At 39.1% G+C, this 26,602-nt stretch overlaps 1 protein-coding gene across 4 annotated transcripts in view; it reads right to left on the bottom strand.

The window, feature by feature from the left end:
* The window catches only part of LOC124277595 (ecdysone receptor-like), a 109,514-nt gene that overhangs the window by 39,348 nt on the left and 43,564 nt on the right, over positions 1-26,602 (bottom strand). For 3 of the 4 annotated variants that reach the window (XM_046713316.1, XM_046713317.1, XM_046713315.1), the window contains exon 2: positions 6,365-6,540. In XM_046713316.1, the coding sequence (XP_046569272.1) occupies positions 6,365-6,428 (64 nt within the window). In that variant the 5' untranslated portion in view covers positions 6,429-6,540. Of the gene's footprint in view, positions 1-2,248; positions 2,287-6,364; positions 6,541-26,602 lie in introns of all 4 variants that reach the window. The other variant, XM_046713318.1, reaches the window with a different exon arrangement.

Below are 26,602 nucleotides of genomic sequence, written 5' to 3'. Positions count from 1 at the left end.
ATGAAAATACTAAGATCAATAATAATGAGATAATATTTATGAAGATACTAAGATCGATAATAAAGAGACAATTTATTGAAGATATTAATATCAATAGTACTGAAAAAATATTAATTACGCTGAAGATACTAACAACAATATCATTGAGACAATCAACTACATCAAAGATATTAATGGCATTTTTCACAAATGTACAGAGATTGTCAATGTTATACTGAGTAAGTCATGAGAAATCATTAGACTAGCTGTACACACTTAGCAGTCTGAGTGAATCAAGCTATAGCCTAAGCAGCAGATAGGTGGTTGAAACATTTCAGAATATATACAAAATGTATGTGAATAGTGCATATAAGAGTGCAAGTGCACTGTTGCTCACCTTATCCAGGCACTGAGAAAATCAATCTTTGAACAAAGAATATAACTTCTTTCCACAATACTTCACTTATCAATCAAGAAAATATAGTAACAGCTTGTTCTTCTCAAATTGATCCAATGTTTATTACAAAACTGCTTCTTTGAATGTCATTATATACCGCTGTTATCCTATGTTCATCACAAAACTGCTTCTTTGAATGTCATTATCTACCACTGTTCTCCAATGTTCATTATAAAATGTTCATATTCACCACAAAACTGCTTTTTGAATATGTTCATCTACCACTGTTCTTTGAATGTCAATGTTCATGTTCATTACAAAACTGCTTCTTTGAATGTCATTATCTACCACTGTTATCCAATGTTCATCACAAAACTGCTTCTTTGAATGTCATTATCTACCACTGTTATCCAATGTTCATCACAAAACTGCTTCTTTGAATGTCATTATCTACCACTGTTATCCTATGTTCATCACAAAACTGCTTCTTTGAATGTCATTATCTACCACTGTTATCTTAATGTTCATCTACCAAAACTGCTTCTTTGAATGCCATTATCTACCACTGTTATCCTATGTTCATCACAAAACTGCTTCTTTGAATGTCATTATCTACCACTGTTATCCTATGTTCATCACAAAACTGCTTCTTTGAATGCCATTATCTACCACTGTTCTCCAATGTTCCTACTGCTTCTTTGAATGTCATTATCTACACTGTTAATGTTCACTGCTTCTTTGAATGTCATTATCTACCACTGTTATCCTATGTTCATCACAAAACTGCTTCTTTGAATGTCATTATCTACCACTGTTATCTACTATGTTCATCACAAAACTGCTTCTTTGAATGTCATCTACCACTGTTATCTATGTTACCACTGTTATCCTATGTTCATCACAAAACTGCTTCTTTGAATGTCATTATCTACCACTGTTATCCTATGTTCATCACAAAACTGCTTCTTTGAATGTCATTATCTACCACTGTTATCCTATGTTCATCACAAAACTGCTTCTTTGAATGTCATTATCTACCACTGTTATCTTATGTTCATCCCTATGTTCACAAAACTGCTTCTTTGAATGCCATTATCTACCACTGTTATCCTATGTTCATCACAAAACTGCTTCTTTGAATGTCATTATCTACCACTGTTATCCATCACAAAACTGCTTCTTTATGTCATCATCATCCATGTTCATCCACAAAACTGCTTCTTTGAATGTCATTATCTACCACTGTTATCCTATGTTCATCACAAAACTGCTTCTTTGAATGCCATTATCTACCACTGTTATCTCTATGTTCATATGTTCATCATGTCATTATCTACCACTGTTATCTCCAATGTTCATTACAAAACTGCTTCTTTGAATGCCATTATCTACCACTGTTATCTTATGTTCTGCTTCTTTGAATGTCATTATATACCACCACTGTTATCACAAAACTGCTTCTTTGAATGCCATTATCTACCACTGTTATCTTATGTTCATCACAAAACTGCTTCTTTGAATGTCATTATCTACCACTGTTATCCTATGTTCATCACAAAACTGCTTCTTTGAATGCCATTATCTACCACTGTTATCCTATGTTCATCACAAAACTGCTTCTTTGAATGTCATTATCTACCACTGTTATCCTATGTTCATCACAAAACTGCTTCGTTGAATGTCATTATCAAACCTCATTCCCCTGACATACAGAGCAGTGTACTAACAGTTTGGGTGTAAGGACATTTGTATGAAGTTACCAGGTAGATAAAAGATGGCGGAGACAGATCTACAAGTTCACCTTGACCTTTGGTCCTGGTGCCCTTAAAGCTGGAAAGCATCCTATGTAGGAAAAAAACATAAACTACTTACTGTCCTTAAAACAGGTCACATGTATTATTCCTAAGGATCTGTTGACCCAAAAAGCCATAAATAAGCATATTTGTCAAAAAGAGAATGCTTAGAATGAAAGTTTTACTTCTGTTAGAGTACAAGGAGCTGTTGGAGTCATGTTTCAGGCCATGGTAGATGAAAGTCTGGGTGTATCAATTACACAACCGAGGAGGTAGAACCAGTGTAAGAGCAAAGACCTGTGTTGCTGTAATTCAGTAAGAGCAGCTGGGTACATACAAGTATATTGTAACTGCATAAGATGGAGTAGACACTGAATATGGGGACTATGGCCCTTCTGCAGAAAGTTTTCCTCATCTTCCATATAAGGTGAGGTGAAATTGGGTTTAACGTCGTGCTTGAGAATATTTCGCTCATATGACGACGTGCATGCGTGTGTATGTGTATGTGCGGCTGCTTGTACTAGCCCAGACTTAAGCTGGCTTTATAGTGCTAGCCCACTGAGATACCATGCCGCAGTGAAGCATGAATACCCCACTCAGACACATTATACTAACTCCGAGCCGACCAGTCCTTGTTGTACCCATTAATGCCGAGCGCCAGGCAGGGACCAACAAGTACCATATTTTAACGTCTTTTGGTATGACGCGGCCGGGGATCGAACCCGCGACCTTCAGCTCTCCGGGCGGACGCTCTAACCACTACACCACGGAGGCGGTTTCTTCCATATAAGATCCAATGGGCTGTGATAACAGTTTTGACATCATACAAAAATATTTGCTTGTGCTATCAACCACTATTTTTTTCTGATCACGATTTGATTATTTACAGGTGGTTGTAAAGAAAAACATGTAGGTGAAGAAATTCTGAAACAAAATAGAATTCTTGCTCCTATTAAAATCACATAGCATGAGTTAAAATCACCAAAATTTGATAGAAACTTTTCTGGGGGCTGCTGCCACCTGGCCACACAGTGCAGTGTGACACTGTCGTATGGGTCAGCATATTCTGTGGCATGTTCACTGTGACCTAGATAAACTGAGCACTGCAACAAAACTATATTGGTCATGTTTAATACATTCAAAGATCACTGTAATGTAGACATACTGAATGTGTTACAGCATGTTTAAGGGCCACTGTGACCTAGCCATACTGAGGGTTACTGCTTCATTGGTCAGTGGTACAACATACTCTACGGTCACTGTGACCCAGCTGCACAGAGCCTTTACCTATTGGATCAGTGTTACAAGACATTCAAAGGTCGCTGTGACCTAGCCTTACAGGGAGTTACTGCTTTTTGGGTCTTGGTCAGTGTCACTGTGATCTAGCTACAGAGGGTTTGCTTTACAGGTCAGTGTTACAGCATTCTCTACGGTCACCATGACCCAGCTACATTGAGTGTTCACTTCCTAGGTCAGTGTCACAGTATGTTTTAAGGTCGCTATGACCCAACCATACAAGTTTTTACTGCTTCCTTGTCAGTGTGACAGCAGTGTACAGTCACTGCGACCCAGCTTCACTGACAGTTTGCTTCCTAGAGCAGTGTTACAGTATGTTCTGAGGTCACGATGACCTAACCATAAATAATGTTACTTATGTCAGTGTTGTTGTCCTCAAGTCACTGTGACCTAGGCATAGATAGTTCTTACTCCTGGGTCACAATTATAGTATATTCTCAGGTCACTGTCACCCTGTTATACAGAATGTCTATGTGACTTTGCCATACAGATTATAACTGCTCCCTAGGTTGTTCAAAAGTAAAAATACTTCATTATGACAGCAGCTACCCTAAGCATCTCTATGTCATTGGTGACAGTGAATATCTACACAGAGCACTGCCGTACACTGATCTGACATGGTTAATGATAACAGTGCATATTCATAGGTCATTTTGACCCAGCCATACAAAGACATTTCATCATGAAATGGGGCGATAACAACATGTTCATCATGTTCCTTCACCCCACAGCCACTGCCTCTACACTGTCCTGTCAACAACACTTGAAAGTAAGGTCTACTAACCTAAAGGTGAAATTGGGTTTAACGTTGTGCTTGAGAATATTTCCCTCATATGACAACGTGCATGCGTGTGTATGTGTAAGTGCGGCTGCTTGTACTAGCCCAGACTTAAGCTGGTTTTATAGTGCTAGCCCACTGAGATACCATACCGCAGTGAAGCATGAATACCCCACTCAGACACATTATACTAACTCCAAGCCGACCAGTCCTTGTTGTACCCATTAATGCCGAGCACCAGGCAGGGATCAACAAGTACCATATTTTAACGTCTTTTGGTATGACGCGGTCGGGGATCGAACCCGCGACCTTCCGCTCTCCGGGCGGACGCTCTAACCACTACACCACGGAGGCGGTCAAGTGGATTAAGGTTTTAGGCTACCGTATATGAATCTGGGATCTTTAAAATTTAAGTTGTTAACAATTGGGTAAATACAAGTGTCTTGCCTTGGCTTTCATCCTTAAAGTCAACAGGGTACCAAAAACAGTAAGTGGGTGTTATTTTAGTTAATCCAGTTGTGCCAGTTTAAGATTGCAGAAAACCCCTCAGTAAAACCATCACATGTTTACCCTTGAGTACAGGTAAATTGAAAATCGAATCTGACACCCTAGTTTCGAATTTTGATAACCTTTATCACTATTTTGATTCGATATTTGAATACCTATTTAAATTATTTCCACACAGCCAGAACATAATTTTGACTCCAACTCGAGCAGTGCTGAAATAAGGCGAAATGTGATTGGTTAACGCTGGGCTAACTATCCAATGAGAATTGTTGTTAGCAGACATCGCCAAGTTGACGATGGATTTCATGCTAAAAAAGCTGACTCTGAAAGTTAAATGAAGCTGATGTTTTTACTTGTATGAAGAATCGAATAAAAAATGATCGAATAGAGTGTCCAATATCGAGGTCTGGGTGTATCGTTACAGTCCTCGTACTAGTACTGTGCTGACAAACCTCCAACAATCATTGCACTATCCCCGTACCAGTGGGAGACAGTGCTAATGTAGAGTAATTCCAGTGTGGGGATACAATGCACAGCAGGCTGTGGTTGGGACATCGTACCAGTGGGAGACAGTTCAGAGTATCTCCTAATGTAGAGTAATTCCAGTGTGGGTATACACCGTGCATGGGGTAGTCGTGCACATGATTTGTGTGACAGAAGGCGACACTCACTGCTACCTACTTCTCTATATTACACAAAAACATTTTTACATTCATGGCACATGCACTAATAAATATCATTAATAAAATATATTAAATATCAAGACAATATGTATCCATTAATGCCGTGACATTCATTCTAAGGTCAGTTTAACCTAGCTGACTTTACCACAAAGCTGGTCTCAATCAACGACAGAACTACTGAGTTTGAAACAATCTGCACAGACGTTTGAATGGAGCAACTTTTTGTCTATGAAGGTTTAGCATCGTCCCTCCTGAATTAACACAGTACATTCAGGGGAATTTCAAGCAGGGAAATGACTTTATAGCACTTAACATTCATGCAACTTGACATAAACTTAATCTGATTCTCCAAATCACACTGTCATTGTAATCACATCAATATCTCCCATTCCCAACAGCTGTGTAGAGCAATATTCACTCATTATATAGTTTCCAGGAACCAATTAAGGAAATAAATCAGTCAAGAGGGACAGAAAATCAACAATAATTTTGTTTCACCAGTAACATGTTTGTCGTATGTTCTCACAGGTCTGTCAACAGCTTTAGTTATGTCTATAACTCTTGGTTGTTAAAAATTGTCACAGTTTCATAAAAGTTTGCGTAAGCCACCATGTGTTATTAAAAACTAAATTTCCATTACAAAATGTATGGTGCAGATGTGGATGAAGGCTCCAAAAGAAGCAGGAAGTCTCAGCCCTTTGGTATCGAGGAGTTGACAACCTGCTGCCTAACTACCAGGCACCAGAACCCAAGGACAGAAATAAGTCAAACTCTCAACCAAAGTTGGGCATAATAAAATAACATTTAAACGTTAGTTTACAGTATTTTATTTATATACAAGCCATGTTCTTGACCAAAAACTTACTTCATAAAACGAAAATTAAACATTAGTCTACTCGTCATAATATAGGTCATTGTGACCTTGACTTACCTTTACCCATTTCCGGACTGCAACAGGTAGAGTTAAGATAATCTTCTAGATGTTGTCCATGCATAGTGTAGGGCAGATGACGCTAGTGTCAATGTCATTCTACTTCTGCTTGATATCTACCCAGCTCCACACCACATCCTGAGTCAATACACATCCAAAATCTGCAACAGTTGTATCTGAAATGATAAATCAAAATTGTAAAGTTACGAGACAAAATCCATAATCTCACGGCAATTTTTATCTGGCAGCCAAAGCAACATGCACCTTTTCATCCATCATTCTGCCTGTCACAGAAGCCTCTGAATGAGCTTCATGTTGTACATCAATAAAATTTGTTCTCTTGCTGTCTTCATGCAGAAACGTTTTTTCGATGAATAGCCTTTCATAAAAACTCTTAAATCCAAGATTGACTTTCCTACTCACATTCACCCCCAGAAAATCAAATTTTAACTTGCATATTAAACACAACACTCCTCAGATTGAAGGGTCACAGTGAATTAGCACATTTCCTTCAGTACAGAGTGCACATTTTTTCCCCCAATATATAGACATGATAGAGGGGTGCACAAAACACATACTGTTGGGAGTTTCAATGCTTCTTTCCCAATGCTTAGTCATTGCCATGAGCACATAACACCAGAAATCACATGCCAACAAAACCCCACTGAAGAACACAATTTTGTTACAAGTTCAGATAGTAACACATCTTCATTGTATACAGGGTTTGAAATACCCCATATGTTAGCGTGCCATAGCACGGTAAATATCGAAATGGCACGGATAAAAAATGTTCTCGGTGCCCTTATGGCACACCTAAGACATAACACACCTTTAGTCACTTAATAACCAAACAAAACACTTATGCAAATGACAACCAAGTAAAAACATTTATTGACTTTATCGCCCAGGAAATCACTGGAATTATGATGGTTCATGTAAAGAAATCTGGTTGTTTTTCATTTAGAGTGTTGGGAGTACTGATAGTTCAGTTATTGAAGAGGAAATTGTGTATGTTAGATATATTGAAAAAAGTGAACCTCTCACACAATTCTTAGCTATTAAAGGTGCTGGGAAAGCAGAACAAATGAAACATAAGAAAGCCATCTTAAACAGAAGACATATCAGTGATAAAATAAAACTGGTTACATTTGTTGTTTTCTGACAATAAATTTCAAAAGATCATCATCTTTGCTACAGTCATTTATTGTACAAACAGGGGCACACCTGATTTCTGAAAGGCACACCTAAAATATTTACCTTGTGCCCTAAGGCACACTTTCTATCCCTGGTATATCCGGATTAATGTCTGTAATCTGTCATTATTTAACTTGTTACAAGTCATCCTTCTGTTACAGACAGAATGTGGGTAACCAAAGAAGAAACTTAACTGCCAATTATTTATGAAGATCCAGATTGTACCTGCATGCCATTACATATTCAATATACACAAACAGGTGCTCTCCATGTGCAGGCATCTGTGACCTATAATCATGTCTTGAATACAAATTGTCACTGAAATGCATTTTAACAAAATGAACCAAGAGAATATTGAAGTGTAAAATACATACACATACGATAACTGCATATAAAGAATGTCACAAGTCTGTGACCGAAATAATGGCATCTGTGTGTGTGTGCTAGTCTACCTCTGGTCTATGTTGTTGAGTTAGAATGCCTCAAGTTCCTAACAGAAATAATGGCAAAGACAAGAGGTACACAAGCACACACACAGTCAGCACCACCCATGTCACAGTCAGCACCACCCATGTCACAGTCAGCATCACCAATGTCACAGTCAGCACCACCCGTGTCACAGTCAGCACCACCCGTGTCACAGTCAGCCCTACCCATGCCACAGTCAGCACCACCCATGTCACAGTCAGCCCTACCCATGTTACAGTCAGCACCACCCGTGTCACAGTCAGCACCACCCGTGTCACAGTCAGCACCACCCATGTCACAGTCAGCACCACCATGTCACAGTCAGCACCACCCAGTCAGTCACCACCACCCATGTCATGTCAGCACCACCCATGTCAGTCAGCCCTACCCATGTCACAGTCAGCACCACCCATGTGTTACAGTCAGCACTACCCATGTCACAGTCAGTACCCATGTCACAGTCAGCACCACCTATGTCACAGTCAGCACCACCTATGTTACAGTCAGCACCACCCATGCAGTCAGCACCACCCAGTCAGCACCACCCATGTCACAGTCACAGTCAGCACCCATGTGACAGTCAGCACCACCCATGTCACAGTCAGCCCATGTCACAGTCAGCACCACCCATGTGACAGTCAGCACCACCTCATATGTCACAGTCAGCACCACCATGTATACAGTCAGCACCACCCATGTTGCAGTCAGCACCACCCATGCAGTCAGCACACCCATGTCACAGTCAGCACCACCCATGTCACAGTCAGTCACAGCAGTCAGCACTACCCATACACCCAGTCACAGTCAGCACCACCCATGTCACAGTCAGCACCACCCATGTCACAGTCAGCACCACCCATGTCACAGTCAGCACCACCCATGTCACAGTCAGCACCACCCATGTCACAGTCAGCACCACCCATGTCACAGTCAGCACCACCCATGTCACAGTCAGCACCACCCATGTTACAGTCAGCACCACCCATGTCACAGTCAGCACACCCATGTCAGCAGCACCACCATGTCACAGTCAGCACCACCCATGTCACAGTCAGCACCACCCATGTCACAGTCAGTCAGCACCACCCATGTCACAGTCAGCACCACCCATGTCACAGTCACCACCCCACAGTCAGCAGTCCCACTATGTCACAGTCAGCACCACCCATGTCACAGTCAGCACCACCCACCCATGTCATGTCACAGTCAGTCAGCACCACCCATGTCACAGTCAGCACCACCCATGTCACAGTCAGCACCACCCATGTCACAGTCAGCACCACCCATGTCACAGTCAGCACTACCCATGTCACAGTCAGCACCACCCATGTTCACAGTCAGCACCACCCATGTCACAGTCAGCACCACCCATGTCACAGTCAGCACCACCCATGTCACAGTCAGCACCACCCATGTCACAGTCAGCACCACCCATGTCACAGTCAGCACCACCCCACCCATGTCACAGTCAGCACCACCCATGTCACAGTCAGCACCACCCATGTCACAGTCAGCACCACCCATGTCACAGTCAGCACCACCCATGTCACAGTCAGCACCACCCATGTCACAGTCAGCACTACCCACCCAACAGTCAGCACCACCCATGTTACAGTCAGCACTACCCATGTCACAGTCAGCACTACCCATGTCACAGTCAGCACCACCCATGTCACAGTCAGCACTACCCATGTCACAGTCAGCACCACCCATGTCACAGTCAGCACCACCTACCCATGTCACAGTTAGCACCACCCATGTCACAGTCAGCACCACCCGTGTCACAGTCAGCACCACGCATGCGATAATGGCCTGACTAAACTGCTCACCTACTGACAAACCAGATGCCGAATAAGCCCTGAATCTATGAAAACACTTAGAAACAGTATTTTTTTCAAAACATCCCATTCTCCCCTGGTGTTATTAGATATTCATTGTTGTTTAATTTAATTGACACTTGCCTAAGCTTGTAGTGAAAAATAATATACATCACTCTCACTCATGCATATTCTCCAGCCACATCACCCCATCCCCACATATTCCCCAGCCATATCACCCTACCCCCACATATTCCAGAGCCAGATCACCCTACCCCCACATATTCCCCAGCCACATAGCCCCACCCCCACATATTCCAGAGCCACATCACCCCTACCCCCACATATACCACAGCCACATCACCCCACCCCATCCCCACATATTCCCCAGCCACATAACCCCACCCCAACATATTCCCCAGCCACATAACCCCACCCCCACATAATTTCCATGGTGATGTCGTGGGACTAAACAACATTCATGAAAGTTCACATTTTGTCATGACGTGAAGAGATGTCCATATGTTTCACAAAATACATATAATCTGCTGCCATCTGATACAAAAAACATAACTTATTGTTCTCAAATATATCAAGATCCACTGGATGAAACCAAATGCTTCTGTCTGTGACTGAACAAAATATCATATCTCAGAGATGTACACAACACAAGTTTGTGGTTCACATATGTGACAATCATTTAGCAAGGACAGTTACTTCTCTCTTCGATGTACATTTTGAAAAATAATTAATTTTTTATACAATTCCACATCTTTTGCCTACTTTCACAAATTCATACAGATTCAATAAAATGTCCCTGTTGTTTCCATGACAATGTCATTACAATATAGCCCCCGGGATGTCTGCAAAGCTGTTTGTAGATGTATACCCCACCCTGGAGTCCAGGGGTGACGCGTTAGCCTATGCTCAAATGAGCTGACTCAGATTCGATGGTCTTTAAATCCCGGTGGTGTGGATTGGAGGATTGAGTTCAGTTTTTCGCCACTATTCCAGCAATATCACTGCAGTGGGCACCAGAAATGGACTTCACACATGGTATCCATCTGGGGAATCGAACCCGGGTCTTCAGCATGACGACGAACGCTTTACCCTATAGGCTACCCCTCCTCCCCTGTGTGGACTGGTATTCATAACATCTATCCAAGGTTCTGAGTAAATTAGTTACTGGCAGCTGTGATATACGTTCAATATTGCTGACCGCAGCATTGACCAATGAATGTTGTGTATTCAGGCCTTAATCTATAGCATGTAGTCTCCAGTACTAAGTCACTCCAGGACTATTGGAAACCTGATTCAGCAATCTTGCTACTGACATTCTTGTCATTGATTTCATCAAATGTATAACTGAACAAGCTGGAATACATTTTCACGATTATGATTATCATTATTATTGCCACGTAATCTCAAGGACATACCAAGCAGGAAGTTATCCAGCCCTTGTCAAATACTACCCATCATGTCATGCCTGCAGTTATTCTTCAGACTGCACCAAGATAATCTTACCAGTCTCAGATGTATGGCTCACCAAATGTGAGATAAAAGTTACTGGATGGAGCTAATAATTAATTCATTGAGGTTAAATGTGAAACTGATGTCATGGTACTCCTGCCTGCACTATAATGGTGTCACAGTATCTTCATCATGATCATGGATTGTTCCAACCTTCTTTCAGCTAAGACTTTTATCAATATTCCAGCGACATCACAGCAATGGACACCAACAATGTGCTTTACACATTGAACTCATGTGGGGAATTGAACCTGGACTTCGATGTGATGAGTGAACACTTCAACTTCTACGCAACCCCATTGCCCCAAGGTGTTCTTTGCAACTCTTGGCTCCTTGTCTTCATAGAAATAAATGGAGAAATTCACTTGTTTTTGTAGGAGTGCCATGATCCTTTGTTCATGGGTTTGAATCCTAGATTTGCAATGGTTATCAGTGGTTTGCGTGCACCAGACCTATGCTAGTGGTTTCAGAGAAGCAGAAAACCTCCAAGACCTATTTACTCTGACATGAGCGAGTGTCCCGGGCTGTAGAAATTTACTGAATGGATTGCCTTGAAACAAGCATCTCCTATCTTTTTCTGTTTGATGAAAGCATCCAACATGTGTACAGTGCTGACATACAGATGACTTTATGTCATCCTGAAGCGAAAATCATCTCAAAATGTTTTCTTATATCAAATTTGACAGTCTACTGTACTGAATGACACCAGATTTGCTGAAACTTTGAAAGCTGTCGTGAAACTGATGGTTTTGGTACTTTCGATTTAATAACACGCTAGTTGTGCAACACCTGTTTCTATTTATATTCATTGTGCTCAACTTGAACAGTATAATGTGCAACAATGCATGACAAGATAGCTGCCTGAACCTTTTGTTCTAGGTTTATTATCAATATTTCCTTTTTTCTCATAAAAGTGAATATTTGGGAGTTTCTTAGAAGGGTTAATCAAATAATTCTGCACCATTAGCATCGTAGATATATTTCATCCACAGTTACAGGTATGCACTTACTGTTACTACGTATTGTAGTCAGATAATCAGATCTGTTGATTCTTGATTCACTACAGTATATAAGAATCAATACCGAAATTCTGCATCATAATATAATAAAAAAAGTTGTCATTTGCAAAGTGTCATACCTTTCCTATGGTGTTTAGAAACCATACTCAAGGAATCACTGATGGAGTCATATCATTTTTTCAGTCGAGTCCAGGTTTACTCTGAAGTGAATGAGCTCAGAATTACTTTGCTTTTAGCAATATTCCCGCACTATGATGGGGTGGGGGTGGTTGTGTCCTTGTAGGTGTCATGTGCATGTTACTAGGCAACATGACAGATCTGACGATGGGTCTGATACAGGGAAGGATCTGACTGTCAGGATGACACTACTCACACCTATGTTACCTGTCTTAGTTGTTTGTATGGTTACAATACACTGCCAATGTGTTGGTTGTCAGGCTGTACATATCAGGTTGTATCTATCCATTTACATGACTCTATTCCTCTACATATGTCTGTTATCATCTGTTAGTTTTTAATATGCCCTACTGTACTTGGCATGTGGAAGTCGTCAAACAAAACAACTTCACAATGTTTTCCAGACAACATGAAATGAAATGATTACCGAGCCATCAAAATGCCATGACTCTGAAAGCATTAATATTGTCACTTATTATGGAATGATTGATAAAAAGCCTATCTACATCCACTGACAGTCAAAACAATTATTTACCCTGTTTATGTCGGTTGGGCTAAAATCTTCACGATTACCATAAATGCTACAAGATTACCAGCTGTTTGTCAGGAGGGAGGATGCATGGCTCTTCTTCAGCATAATCATCATCATCATATAACCATTATCAGGTGACTCATTGAATCATCAGTAGATGTCTCATTCAGTCATCATTAAGGTCTCATCTAACCATTATCAGGTGTCTCATTCAGTCATCATCAAGGTCTCATCTAACCATTATCAGGTGCCTCATTCAGTCATCATTAAGGTCTCATCTAACCATTATCAGGTGTCTCATTCAGTCATCATCAAGGTCTCATCTAACCATTATCAAGTGACTCATTGAATCATCAGTAGATGTCTCATTCAGTCATCATTAAGGTCTCATTTAACCATTATCAGGTGACTCATTGAATCATCAGTAGATGTCTCATTCAGTCATCATTAAGGTCTCATTTAACCATTATCAGGTGACTCATTGAATCATCAGTAGATGTCTCATTCAGTCATCATTAAGGTCTCATCTAACCATTATCAGGTGCCTCATTCAGTCATCATTAAGGTCTCATCTAGGTCTCATTAACCATTATCAATCTCATTGAATTCAGATGTCTCATTCAGTCATCATTAAGGTCTCATCTAACCATTATCAGGTGCCTCATTCAGTCATCATTAAGGTCTCATCTAACCATTATCAGGTGACTCATTCAGTCATCATTAAGGTCTCATCTAACCATTATCAGGTGTCTCATTCAGTCATCATTAAGGTCTCATTTAACCATTATCAGGTGAGTCATTGAATCATCAGTAGATGTCTCATTCAGTCATCATTAAGGTCTCATTATACCATTATCAGGTGACTCATTGAATCATCAGTAGATGTCTCATTCAGTCATCATCAAGGTCTCATCTAACCATTATCAGGTGACTCATTGAATCATCAGTAGATGTCTCATTCAGTCATCATTAAAGTCTAATTGAATCATCATCTTCAAATTTATTTCTAAGAGTGAGTCAGTGAGTATAGTTTTACTCTGCCTTTAGCAATATTCCAGCACTATCACAGCGGAGGACACCAGAAATGGGCTTCACACATTGTATCCATATGGGGAATCGAACCCGGGTCTTCGGTGTGATGAGCGAACGCTTTAACCATTAGGCTACCCAACCGCCCCTTATTTCTAAGATCTACAGGGGCACAACAACCACAAATCCAGATAAGGAGGTGAATACCAGTCAAATTATGATCACAGTCAGGCAGTTTTTTGGCTAGTGTTCCTCATTACAAGTTGAAGGACACTATTCCCAACTCCCAGAGTTATCTTGATGACCTATATCATCAAGTGGGGCAAGATACCTCCTGTTCGCTTGACCCATTTAGTGTTTCCTTCCATCAGTGACCTGGCCATCCATACTGTACATCATTACACTGCCCTTTATTTACCAGTCAACTTTGATCACCTAAGCTTAGTAACCATGCAACCACATAGCTTCCACTTGTGCACATGACATGGACATTCTTGAACAAATACCTCTACCTGTTATAGCGTCCGCCTGTCACGCCGAAGACCTGGGTTCACTAGCCCGCATGGGTACAATTTGTGAGCCAATTTCTGATGTCCCTGCTGTGATATTGCTGGAATATTGCTAAACAGCATAAAACTAAACTCACTCACTTACTCAGAAAAATATATATGTTATTAAGAAACATATAATCAGTGATGACTGTTACAACTACACAAGTAGAACCATGTTTATATGGAAACAGGGACAGTGGGGTAGCCTAGTGGTTAAAGCGTTCACTCGTCATACTTAACATCCGGGTTTGATTCCCCACATGGGTACAATGTGTGAAGCTCATTTCCAGTGTCTTCCCATTGTGATATTGCTGGAACATTGCTAAAAGTGGCGTCAAACTTAACTCACCTAATGATATGGACACTGAACATACAAACTGAAACACAAGCATTTGGGAATTATTAATATCTGTTCGTCATGATGGAACATTTTGGGCAGACAAGAATGTCTAATCATGCAGGACTTTTTGAGCAGCATACCATTTGGAAAAAAAACCAGGTTGTGTGAAAATTGTTTGTAAGATTTAATTAGCTAAAGCTAAGAAGCTTACAGTAACAAGCTAAAGCTAAGCTTGTTAAACTAATAACTGCCTGTAGGATCAGGATTTGTTGCTATGATTAGGGAGGTCAGGCTTATTTTGTACATGCATTTTATTACTCAGAAGTGTATACACACTTTTAGTTCATGCATAAGTGAGTAAAAAGCACTTTTCCTTTTTAATTTATGTCAAAAACTTTTTGAGATATGAATGTTTTATTAGTGTATATAGCCGCCATTTTGTTTACCAAGATGGCCGCCGTTCAGTTTGGCCACAATGAAGGGATTAAAAAGGGCCAGGGAAAAAAATTGAATAGGTGTTTTTCTATTTAATATGTATTATTCATCTGGAAAAAATGTGTTCAAACAAACTATTCATAATCAACTCCTTGTTTGTATTAAAACTCTTTAACTTTATACTGTCAAAACATGGAAAAACAGGAATTTGTATGGCCAAGAATAGACAAAATTGCCCAACTTTGAATGGTCTTATAACGTGTGCAAATAACTGACAATCAGTTCAAGATTGCTAATGTGATTAAAAACAACTATTTTGTCCCAATAAATGAAGTTAAAAACAATTAATCCTTCATTATCTATCTAAAATGATCTTCCAAATTTTGATATTTTGTCTTGTTTCATCTCATAATAGATGTGGCACCATGTTATGGTCCAATGACATACACAAAAATTAACATAAAATTTCTAATAAAGAAGATATCCTGATGAAATTTGGAAGGCAGGTAGATCTTTCCATTTGCTACATTTGTAGCTACTGCAACACAATATTTACTGCAAGTAATAAGGCTTTATCTCTCATAATAAGAAACAACAAACCAGAAATGTGGTTTTGATATATTTTATTCAGTTTCATCGGCACACATCACCATCTGAAGACTAGTGTTCCAATAATGATTCACTGAAGATGACAATGTTCATTGTTAATGCTCTAAACAAAGTACAAGGACCATACAGTCATCACCAACACCTAGTTTTTATTCACTATTTGAATCCAAATATTCATGTGTAAAATAGTGTGAAAATAGTGAATAATTACCTTAGTAAACAATCTAAAGTCAATCCATGCTCATATTTCATTCATGATACAAGTCTAGATCATAACGCAAGTGCATTTATCATGCTTATGTTTTAAAATAGAAAGAAATGATATATATCATTACATAATAAATAATTAATGTTGCCAAACAGAGATAAACTCTCATCCATAAATAGGATGCGAGAAATATAAATTTGACAGTAAGAACTAGTTATTTGATGTTAGAGAAGAGCATACCATGTTTCAAGTTTAGATAATTAGATCAGGTTATATCTAAACTGAAAACACAGTAGACTCATCCCTTGTTACCGGTATGGCGGGGAGGGCTCCAACAAAAGACAATGGTTCAGGATAAGGTCAGGATTGGGATACTGAAAGAAAAAATTAATACATCATTTGAAAAAGTAATGACTATAGTCTTCATACAATGAATCTTGTTTTTGGTGGTTATTTTCCCCCTCTCATGAAGTATAATTTTCTATTTAGTGAGATGACATCAAGTCCAGAACAAAATACATATTTATTTTCAACAATGTTCATAATCTACAGATAATATGTGATAATAACTTGATAGTAAAAGACATGGGTAAAAGTTCCCCTAAAATCTGAAAAAATATTTGGTAAATATTGTTGTTTTGTAATGGTATATCTCACATATTTTTAGGGTTTAGTGGTTAAAGCCGGTGAGATAGTTCTAAGAACTGCTAAAGGTTTGGTTGCCAAAAAACACCAATCCATGTAAAAAAAATTCAAATAATTAAATACATACACCAACCCTCATTTTTTCATTGGTGCAAAAAAACAGAGTAGGAAAGTTCAAATCTGTTATTTATGATATTTCGTTACAATTACGTAATTTCTACTATGAAATTTAATACGATGTTACCATGCTCATGTCAAGTCAAAGCAAACACATTTCACCAATAATTATTTCATTGTGATAATGGTACGAGGGCTCACGAAGCAAACCGGAAGTGACACTGAGAAATAGTTTTCGGTAGTTTCCATGTGTGTATGATAGAAATTTGGTCGGCAATTTATTGGAAGTTAGCTGTATCTTGTTGACATAATCTCATTTCAAGGTGGGTGTGTTTAATGGGAGCAGACAATGAAAGCACACAAAAATGTCGTCCTCAATTAAGTTGTGACGAGGTGTAGCAAAAAAACAACATGGATTAGTCCATAATGATACGAGGACATTCGTTGTCATGAAAACATCAGTGTACATAAAAAAATAGTTTTAAATGGTGTTGTGGCACAGATAAAATGCTTGTTCCATGTATATTTGTCTACAAGAGGCACAGCCCTTACCTGTCAGGTCAGGGCGTGTCAGCAAGTGCTCCACTTTCTCCCTCATCACCCCCACTACGGACCAAGCCCATTCGATCAGCGACTGTCATGACAGCACTGCTGTGATGGAAATTGGGGTTAATTACGACCCAGTGTAAACAGAGAGACAACATGTCAGTGATAATAGTGTTTGGAAGGAATTATCAGGATTGAGATTGAACATACGATGTCTTGAATGTTTTGGTTGTTGATACATTCACTGTTAGTGACAGCGGTAAAAATTGGAAGAGTACACTTTTATACATGGGGAGAGGTAATTATAAAATCAGTATTTTCTTCAATGGTTTACCTTTTTTCTAAAAAAACCTTTCATTCACATCAAAGAAATAAAGTACATTATACCTTATGTAAGTCTTGTGTAGTTATGTAGGGCTTAACCTGTCACATTGTCCGTGGGGACACTTTCATTTTTTGCGCTCCCCCCTTCCATAGTGAACTCTTCTGTTTGCGAGTCAGCTCTCATGTCTGCTGTGAGAGAGGGGAAACGATGGAACTTCGTTTGCAAAATAGTATGTGTGCCTAGCATTTTACGTTTTTTTTGTTATGGATTTTAGAAACTAGATAGCCTGGAAATGTACGGTGGCGATTCGTTTTCCCGCCATTTTCATTTTTTCTCAGAACATTTTGGTAAACTTACCTTTGAATGATTTTGTTGTTCAAATTTCCCGCCTCTAGCTTCAGAACGGAGTCCAAATCATGAAATAGACTCTTCCATCTGTCATGTGATGTAAATATTGTAGCCATGTGAATCCAGGCACACCTCCTATTTTTACTGTGAACCCTGAGGGTACGACGATTAGATGGTGCCATTTTGGCAAATGGGAGCAAGCCCTTGTAAACCTAACAAGTTGCATATGTGAAGAAATATTCAATTCATTATGAAATAAGAAGGAAAACAAAACAACAATAGACATAATGTTTTATCAAGACATTCTTCACAAGCATATATGTTATTTTTATTTCTGTTTATGAAACTGAAATGTGATGAATTTTGATTAGTTTCACTTTCAAAACAAGATGGCCGCCGTGCCTGACCTCCCTACTATGATATGTGTAAACAGTAGCTGTATTTCTCGTTAAAGGTGAAAATGATTTATCACATGAAGGTTTGTGCTATAAATGAGAAAAAACAATCTGACAATTATGCAAATGAAGTGACCAAGCAGGAAGCTCATTCCGTTAACTCCGTACGTTGCTGGCTGTTTACTTGCTGCAGATTATCGCACCAGGTCACCTTTAGATGGATCTGTATAGCAAGTTTCATCAAGTAAAATTTTCAATGGTTTATAGGTATGCTCTGATAATGAGAAAAAAACTGAAAAAAAAATCCAAAATGATCAAAATGGATGTATACTAGCCACATAAAGAAACTGTGCATTGTCAAAATACTATCCCAGTTGATAAGTACGATAACAATGTCAAAGGTACATATAAACTTTAATAGAGGGATCATGAGACCATAACAAGTCGGGAGAATTTCAATTGAAAAGTCAATCACAATGACGTCACGAGTCCACAAGCGGGACAGGGGTCAAACGACCATGTCACAAGCTCAATAACGGGTATGTCCACCATCGGCATTGAGAACAGCAGTGCATCGACGACGCATAGAGCCTATCAAACGTGCAAGGAAGGCTTGTGGGATGTCACGTCAGATTCTCTCAAGGTCTGTTGCAAGGTCAAGGACGTTATCTGGTGGATGAGGAAACTTACTCAATGACGTAATACTTAGGTGAGTAAAGTGACTGAAATACGCACATATTTGAAAGCAGTGGGTAACGGAAAATGAAATACCCACTCAATAATACCCAAAAAATACAGTGGGTACAGTACCCACATGAGCTAAATCTTATCTGGAGCTCTGGTTATCAACTGAAAGGTTTCAATAATACCATTTTGAAACCATCCTACCCCATCTTAACACTTACATAAACCCTAGCTAATACAGCCGTAAGTTAAACATTCATCCTTCCGCAATTCATATCAATCCTTATCTACAGCTATGTTCCACCAGCTCAAATATTATACAAATTCATAGCCAAAATGCCTAACCATGACCCGACCCATCAGATCAATCAAAGCCTAGAGACAGTTTGCATAACACACATCCGTCATGGTTAGTCATAATCTTATCCTCATTTAAGGAATTATGTTACATATAACAGTCATGAAAGCTTTTGTAGTCATGGTTACTGAAAAAAAAGAAAAAGAAGACAAAATCATTTATACCACCATCCTTTTTAAATACGTGCATAAACTCATAAGAAGACATGTATGTCATGTACATAATTATTATCAAGAAGAGATTAATCCCAAAGCTATTGAGTGCAACGGACATTATATTGAAAACAAAATCAAATGATTCATTCCTTTCTTTACATGCTGAGCCTCCACATCTTCAAAGGTTATGAATTATTAAAGTGTTACACATAACATTTCCAAAATTCTAAATTTTAAATCCATTAAAAGATATGAACAAGAATGTGAAACAATTCCTGACGGTTATTTACGAATAATATGCAAGATGTGACTCAGATGTCAGTACAAACAATGACACCCGATCATGCAATTGAGTCACCAAGCCGGCCAAACCCATGCGTCTGTCACTTGTCAAAACAAGCACAGATTACTGCGGACCTATTTTGAATTAGAATTCAGAAAGGGTAGCATGGCATAATTCAGTAGTTTATAAATATAACTCCACCAAATAAAATTCTAATTTCAACTATTTTATATCCTAACTACTCCCTTGGAATTGGGAAAATCTGAAAACAGCAAAAGGCACCAGTTTCGACATTTCTAATGGATATTTATGCAAAGTTTCACAAACAAATGAACTCCCATGCTAATGTATACACAATAGTCATGCAATGGTTGTCACATCTGACACAGGAAGTTATCAATCAGCCGATATCCCATATACAAATCAGGTCAGGTGACATCAGACACCTCTCAGAGGGGAGGACAAACAAGTGTGTGACTTTAAATGTTTGCAGAATAGTCTTTGGTTTCATGACAATTTAGGATGTTTGTTTTTTTAACGAATCAGTGATATCACCAGGACCTGTAGATTTAAAGTCTGGGCCGAATAAACCAGTGATTTCAGCAAGGTTTGGGTAGATCATCATTGTGTTGTTTTCACCTCGGTAATGGACAACTGATCTCGTACATTGTTATCTATCACAGACCAACTCAAAAGTTTGCCCATCAATCTCCTGCCATTGTCCCACACTGTAAAAACACTAGTGTCAGTAAAATAAAGAAGTAATGAATTCCAATATGAGTGAGCGAGTTTAGTTTTGCGCTGCGCTCAGCAATATTCCAGCTATATGGCAGCAGTCTGCAAATAATCGAATCTGGACCAGACGTTCCAGTGATCAACAGCATGAGCATCGATCTATGCAATTAGAATCCCAATATGAAGTAAGAAGATTCAACATTGCCATTCCTGAGCCAAAACATGCTAGTTTACTTGCCCAACGTTCTCTTTTGACACTGTTTTAATGAGATATCAGAGTTAATATAGACTGAGCTAACTTGCCAAACTGAAGTTTTAGTACAGTCTGGCGAAAGTTGCAGACTGCATTACTCCTGGTAGAGTCGGATCAATACTGACTGGCTAGTCAGATGTAGCTGCACATGGTAATTTGTTGTTTAACACCACACTCAGCAATATTCCAGCTATATGATTGCGGTCTGTAAATATTCCAGTCTTGGCCAGACAATCCAGTGATCAACAGCATGAGCATCGCTCTACGCAACTGAGTAACAATCTACACAAATGTGATAAAATGTCAGCGAGCCTAACCACCCGATCCCGGTAGTCACCTCTTACGACAAGCATGGGTTGCTGAAGACCAATTCTAACCCAGATCTTCACTGGTCCACTGGTCCTAGACAGAATATACACTGTCTACATGGTGAAATCATGTTTACGATAACTTTAGAAGTCAAAAGCAGATGAAGGGGATTTTAGAATATGAACATTCATGTATGAACTCAGCCTTTGGTCTCATGGTGCATCTGAACATCCAGACACCTTCATATACCTGCTAATGACACATGCAACTCCACTGAACATTACGACGACAGGGGCAGTAGGGTAGCCTAGTGGTTAAAGCTTTTCGCTCGTCAGGCCAAATACCCGGGTTCAATTCCCCACTTGGGTACAATGTGTGAAGCCTATTTCTGGTGTCCCCTTCTGTGATATTGCTGGAATATTGCTAAAACTTTAAAAGCAGCGTAAAAATAACCTCACTCATCCTTTACAATGACAAGGTTGCAACTAATGGTGGCTCTTCCTCACGGCTAACGGCTACCCCTCAGATGACTTTGATGACATTGAACGACACTGTGGCCATTTCATATCTACATACTGTAGTTTCAAATACATACTGCCATTCGACCTACTGCACTCTAGTTTACCCAAGAGACGCACTCAAGATGATCTTTATGTCACACATATTATGCATAAAGCACTTGGCAACCATAACAGCCTCATTAACATTGCAAGCTGTGGCAAATGTCATCGGATTATGTAGACATCTTTCCATCTAGTCATTGGCTCATGGGCTGTTCCGACCTTGTTTTATTTATCATAAACAGCTGGAAACCGATAAAGGAAATGTACAAGTATTCCTATACCCTTTCCCAGGTTTCTTTGCATGCTTTGTATTGCACTGTGGGTAAAACTCTGTGAATATATAATACTTGTACTTTCATGTGTTCCATTATTCTCTTCCATCGGTATATACAGTATATATTGCTGAAATTACAAGATGCAACTTCAACACTAATCACAGTGTTTAACTTTTGTCCTCATTTGCAAAAATGCAAAATGAGTAAAGAATGCTTGGCAGCATTTATAACATTTTCATACACTCAAGAGGTGGTGGGGTAGCCTAGTGGTTCAAGCGTTTGCTTGTCACTCCTAAGACACGGGTTTGATTCCCCATGTGGGTACAAAATGTGTTAAGCCCATTTCTAGTGTCCCCCATTTCTAGTGTTGCTGGAATATTGCTAAAAGAGGTGTAAAACCATACTCACTCACTCATACACTCAACACAATCAATATCCGACTGAAAATGTTGTCCAACCACTGACTGTTATCATAATTCCCCAAATTAGTTGTTTGACTTGCCAACAAAGAACAAATGTCCAGAAACTATATGACCCTGTTTACCATGATTTTGTTAGAAACCACTGATAAAACACTCACTAGAACCTGCAAATCCGAAAACACATAATGTCAGTCTTAATTTCTGTTCTTATTTTCATATTATATGACCAGTAATTGATGATAACAGATCTTTAGGGCTTTGTACAAGATCTTTAATGGGTGCCCTTGACCAATTTGCTAACCAATCAGATTGTGGCATGGTTCTGAAGGAGACATCCAATGATATTGACAGAGCTCAATGGGCCAGTCAATAATGCCATTTAATCGTTTGTCAATGTGTAGTATCATATGGTATGTGAATACCTAAAACAGATATAACTTTGGCTAAGAAGAATATTATAAAAACTTATTTACATGAGACCTATTACCAAAAATGAAATCTTTAAAAACTCATTCATAATCTTAATGGATCTATGGGTGTAACATTTTCCAGTCGATATATTGATAAGGAGAGACACAAGGATCTAAAGGAAATAGGTCACACAGGAAGACAGTGTGTGTTTCTGGTTTCCTAACCAACCCTAATCTTTCTCCTCAAGCTGCTCATGCCTCTAGCATACACTTGTTACTCTTCACTATGTTGTTATAGATTATCACCATGGTGACGCTTACTTTACAATAAGGTGGTAAGCTACAATTCTTAAAACCTAAAAAAAATTAAAGAGCCCGAAAAATCCAAAAAATAATAACCTATCGAAACTAATTTTTGAATGGATAGTAAAAATACATTTTGGGCCTTGCCACAACTCATAGAGAACTAGTTGGTGAGTGATTGAGATGACATGTGTCAACCAAGTCAGCGAGCCTGACCACCCGATCCCGTTCGTCCCTCTTACGGCAAGCATGGGTTACTGAAGATCAATATTCTAACCCGGACCTTCACAGGTTAGATCTAGTTGGTAAGGAGAACTGCTGTGTACAAATCTACATCCAGTTAGTTTGGCATGGGGCAATGGATAGGGTTGCCCATTTCAGGTGTCCCCTGCTGTGATATCGCTGGAATATTGCTAACAGCGGTGTAAAATCATACACCTTCACTCACTCACTCACACGTAAAGTAGGTTTCTGGTACAAATACAATCTCTGGAATGATGATAACAGCTTACAAAACTAAACACAAAGAAGCACAAGTACTAAAAAACAAAAGTTTCACCTTCTACTTCCAGCAACTCAATGTGTGCAAATACAATGGGTTGCTGGAAGATTTGAAAATAATATTGCTATTTGAAAAATTTAAATTAAATGTCAATATAGGCAGAGAACAAGACTGAAATTTAACGCTTCTCATTGTCTGGGAAAAGGCTATTAATAGGCGAAATTACTATTTACACCCAGTATTGTTGTGTCGTGTGTCAATATTTGAGACTTTTGTGACAAAGAAGCAAGAACACTATACTTTAAACAGCATGGTTTTTAACACTGAATAAATCCCCCTGAACTAAGTCTACTGTTTACTAGTTCTGCCTGAGTTGATTTCCACACCAGGTCTCGGATCTCAGTTCATGATCACTACAGGGTTAAGAAAACCACACTTTGTTACAGCTTAGAAACTTTATTTTTTTAAACGTCCCACAGGTTGACAATGCTTGAATACACCTGGAGTGTTCCATATCAGCAGTTACAGATTAAGTAGGATCTGCAGACTTCTCCTCAAGTCAGGTTGGTGGGTGAGTGAGTGAGTGAGTGGGTTGGTGGGTGAGTGAGTGAGTGAGTGAGAGTGTGAGTGAGTGAGTGAGTGAGTGAGTGAGTGAGTGAGTGAGTGAGTGAGTGAGCAAGGTTATAAGTAACTTCTGATAATATTATTTTAATTTCATTTGTATTTTTATTTTAATGCAAATTTGCTCTACAATCATTTTCTACCAACTAAAAGAGCCAAACAAAATCGGATTAATACCATGTATCAATGACTTCAATGAAAGAAAAAGAGTTGATAAAACAGGCAATATTGTCAAGGAAAAGGCTCCAGAACATATTATTCAGGTGTGGAATTACAACATAAATCTGCCAGGTGTTGCTTCACTGGATACGTATCCCCAGGCTAATCCTGTTTTTCTCTTCATAAGGCCATAAACTGAACAAAGTCTGCCGATGATGAAAGACCTGAATTTCCATAGAAACAAATCGGCACATGACTCTTTAGGCTATTCTACCTGTTGCATCAACTGATATTTTTTGTCAAACAGCTTTCTGCTGGTGTCGCTCAGCGTGTCACATGTTGGGAGTCAGTTAGTTCGATCTCATCACTTACACAAAGTGATACATGACTGGAACCTTGGTCACAATGGTAGCTGGGTGACGATTTACACGTATTGAATTTCAACCTCTTCAAGTAGTGGAAACCCTGACTGCCAGGCCACTGAGCACCAGTCTTGCAATGGATAAATTATTGCATGAATGGATCAGAAACTATTTGAGAGGACTCTGATAGGATGTAATATTTAGTGAGTGTGTTTAGTGTTATGCTGCTTTTAGTAGTTTTACCAATATTGCAGCAATCTTACAACAAGGGACCCAGAAATGGGATTCACGCATTGTACCTATGTGGAAAATCAAACCCGGGTCTTCGGTGTTACAAGTGACCGCTTTAACCGCTAGGCTTCCCCGCCGCCCCCAATGTAATATGTAAGCTAATGTAGATTAAAAAACAGATCAGGTCAAAGATTTTACACCTTATTGATGAACATTTCTCTGAATAATACACAATAAAGAGGTATACCTCACGCTATGAACTTGATGTTTAACAAATAAAACTTGCACCTCCTAGAGTGAGTGAGTGAGTGAGTGAGTGAGTTCAGTTTTATACAGCTTTTAGCAATATTCCAGCAATACCATGACACCAGAAATGGGCTTCACACATTGCACCCATGTGGGGAATCAAACCTTTGTCTTCGACGTGACAAGCAAACACTTTAACCACTTGGCTACACCACCGCTTGTACTCTTCAGAGAAATAAATCAAACTTTACATGTTACACTATCTGAACATTTAAACAGAAGTGTTACCCTTCTGGTTGATGTTACAATCCATGGAATGGGTATTTTCATGAAGAGCACAAAGACCTTATAATATCAGTATTTTAACAAAACGACACCTGCAGCCACCTGCTGGAAACAGAATAAGGGTGTCGCCATCATCCTAACATTCTTTCCAAAGGACAAACTTGCAACCACATCTGTAAACAATATCTTACAAAAATATCAAAATAATTTTTTTATGCCGCTTCCATTGGTTTGGGTTGGATTTCAACTGATATGTCAATGCGTCAACAAGGGTGTGGAAATGCTGCTCTGAACATGATCAACCTGGAACTACATCTGCTGGACAAGGTGTCTGCATTCAAGGTACAGGAGCTCACCTTTATGAAATGATTTATGAGTGACAAAACTCCAGCACGTTTCCTCCATAACCATGATGTCCTACTTACAGAAAATTTACTTTGATCTGTCTCGAGCCTATCATAAGTCATACAATCATTCAGAATAATGACATTATAGAATGAAAGCAGGAATTCTTAACAGTAAATGAAATGGGATTACAGAAACTAAACAGAAAGTTTAACAGTGAAAATTACTGTGAACAAAAACTAAGGAGAAATGATGATTGATGGAATAACAAGGTGTGTGCCATGTTTTGTGGTCCTTAAGTATTTGTGTGCCAGCACCGAGTTTTGACGTTTAAGCTAAGACTGAAAGGAACGTTTGATGGATGCTATTATAAGTACTGATTATAATCAAACAATGACAATTGATACAGATATGTGTTGTCTCAATTTTTATTTGATGTCTTATCTGTGAGC

This window comes from Haliotis rubra, unplaced genomic scaffold (genome assembly GCF_003918875.1).
Source record: "Haliotis rubra isolate DU_JTF1 unplaced genomic scaffold, ASM391887v1 Scf224, whole genome shotgun sequence".
In the NCBI taxonomy this organism is placed as follows: Eukaryota; Metazoa; Mollusca; class Gastropoda; order Lepetellida; family Haliotidae; genus Haliotis; species Haliotis rubra.
This window is presented reverse-complemented; position numbering and strand designations above follow the sequence as displayed.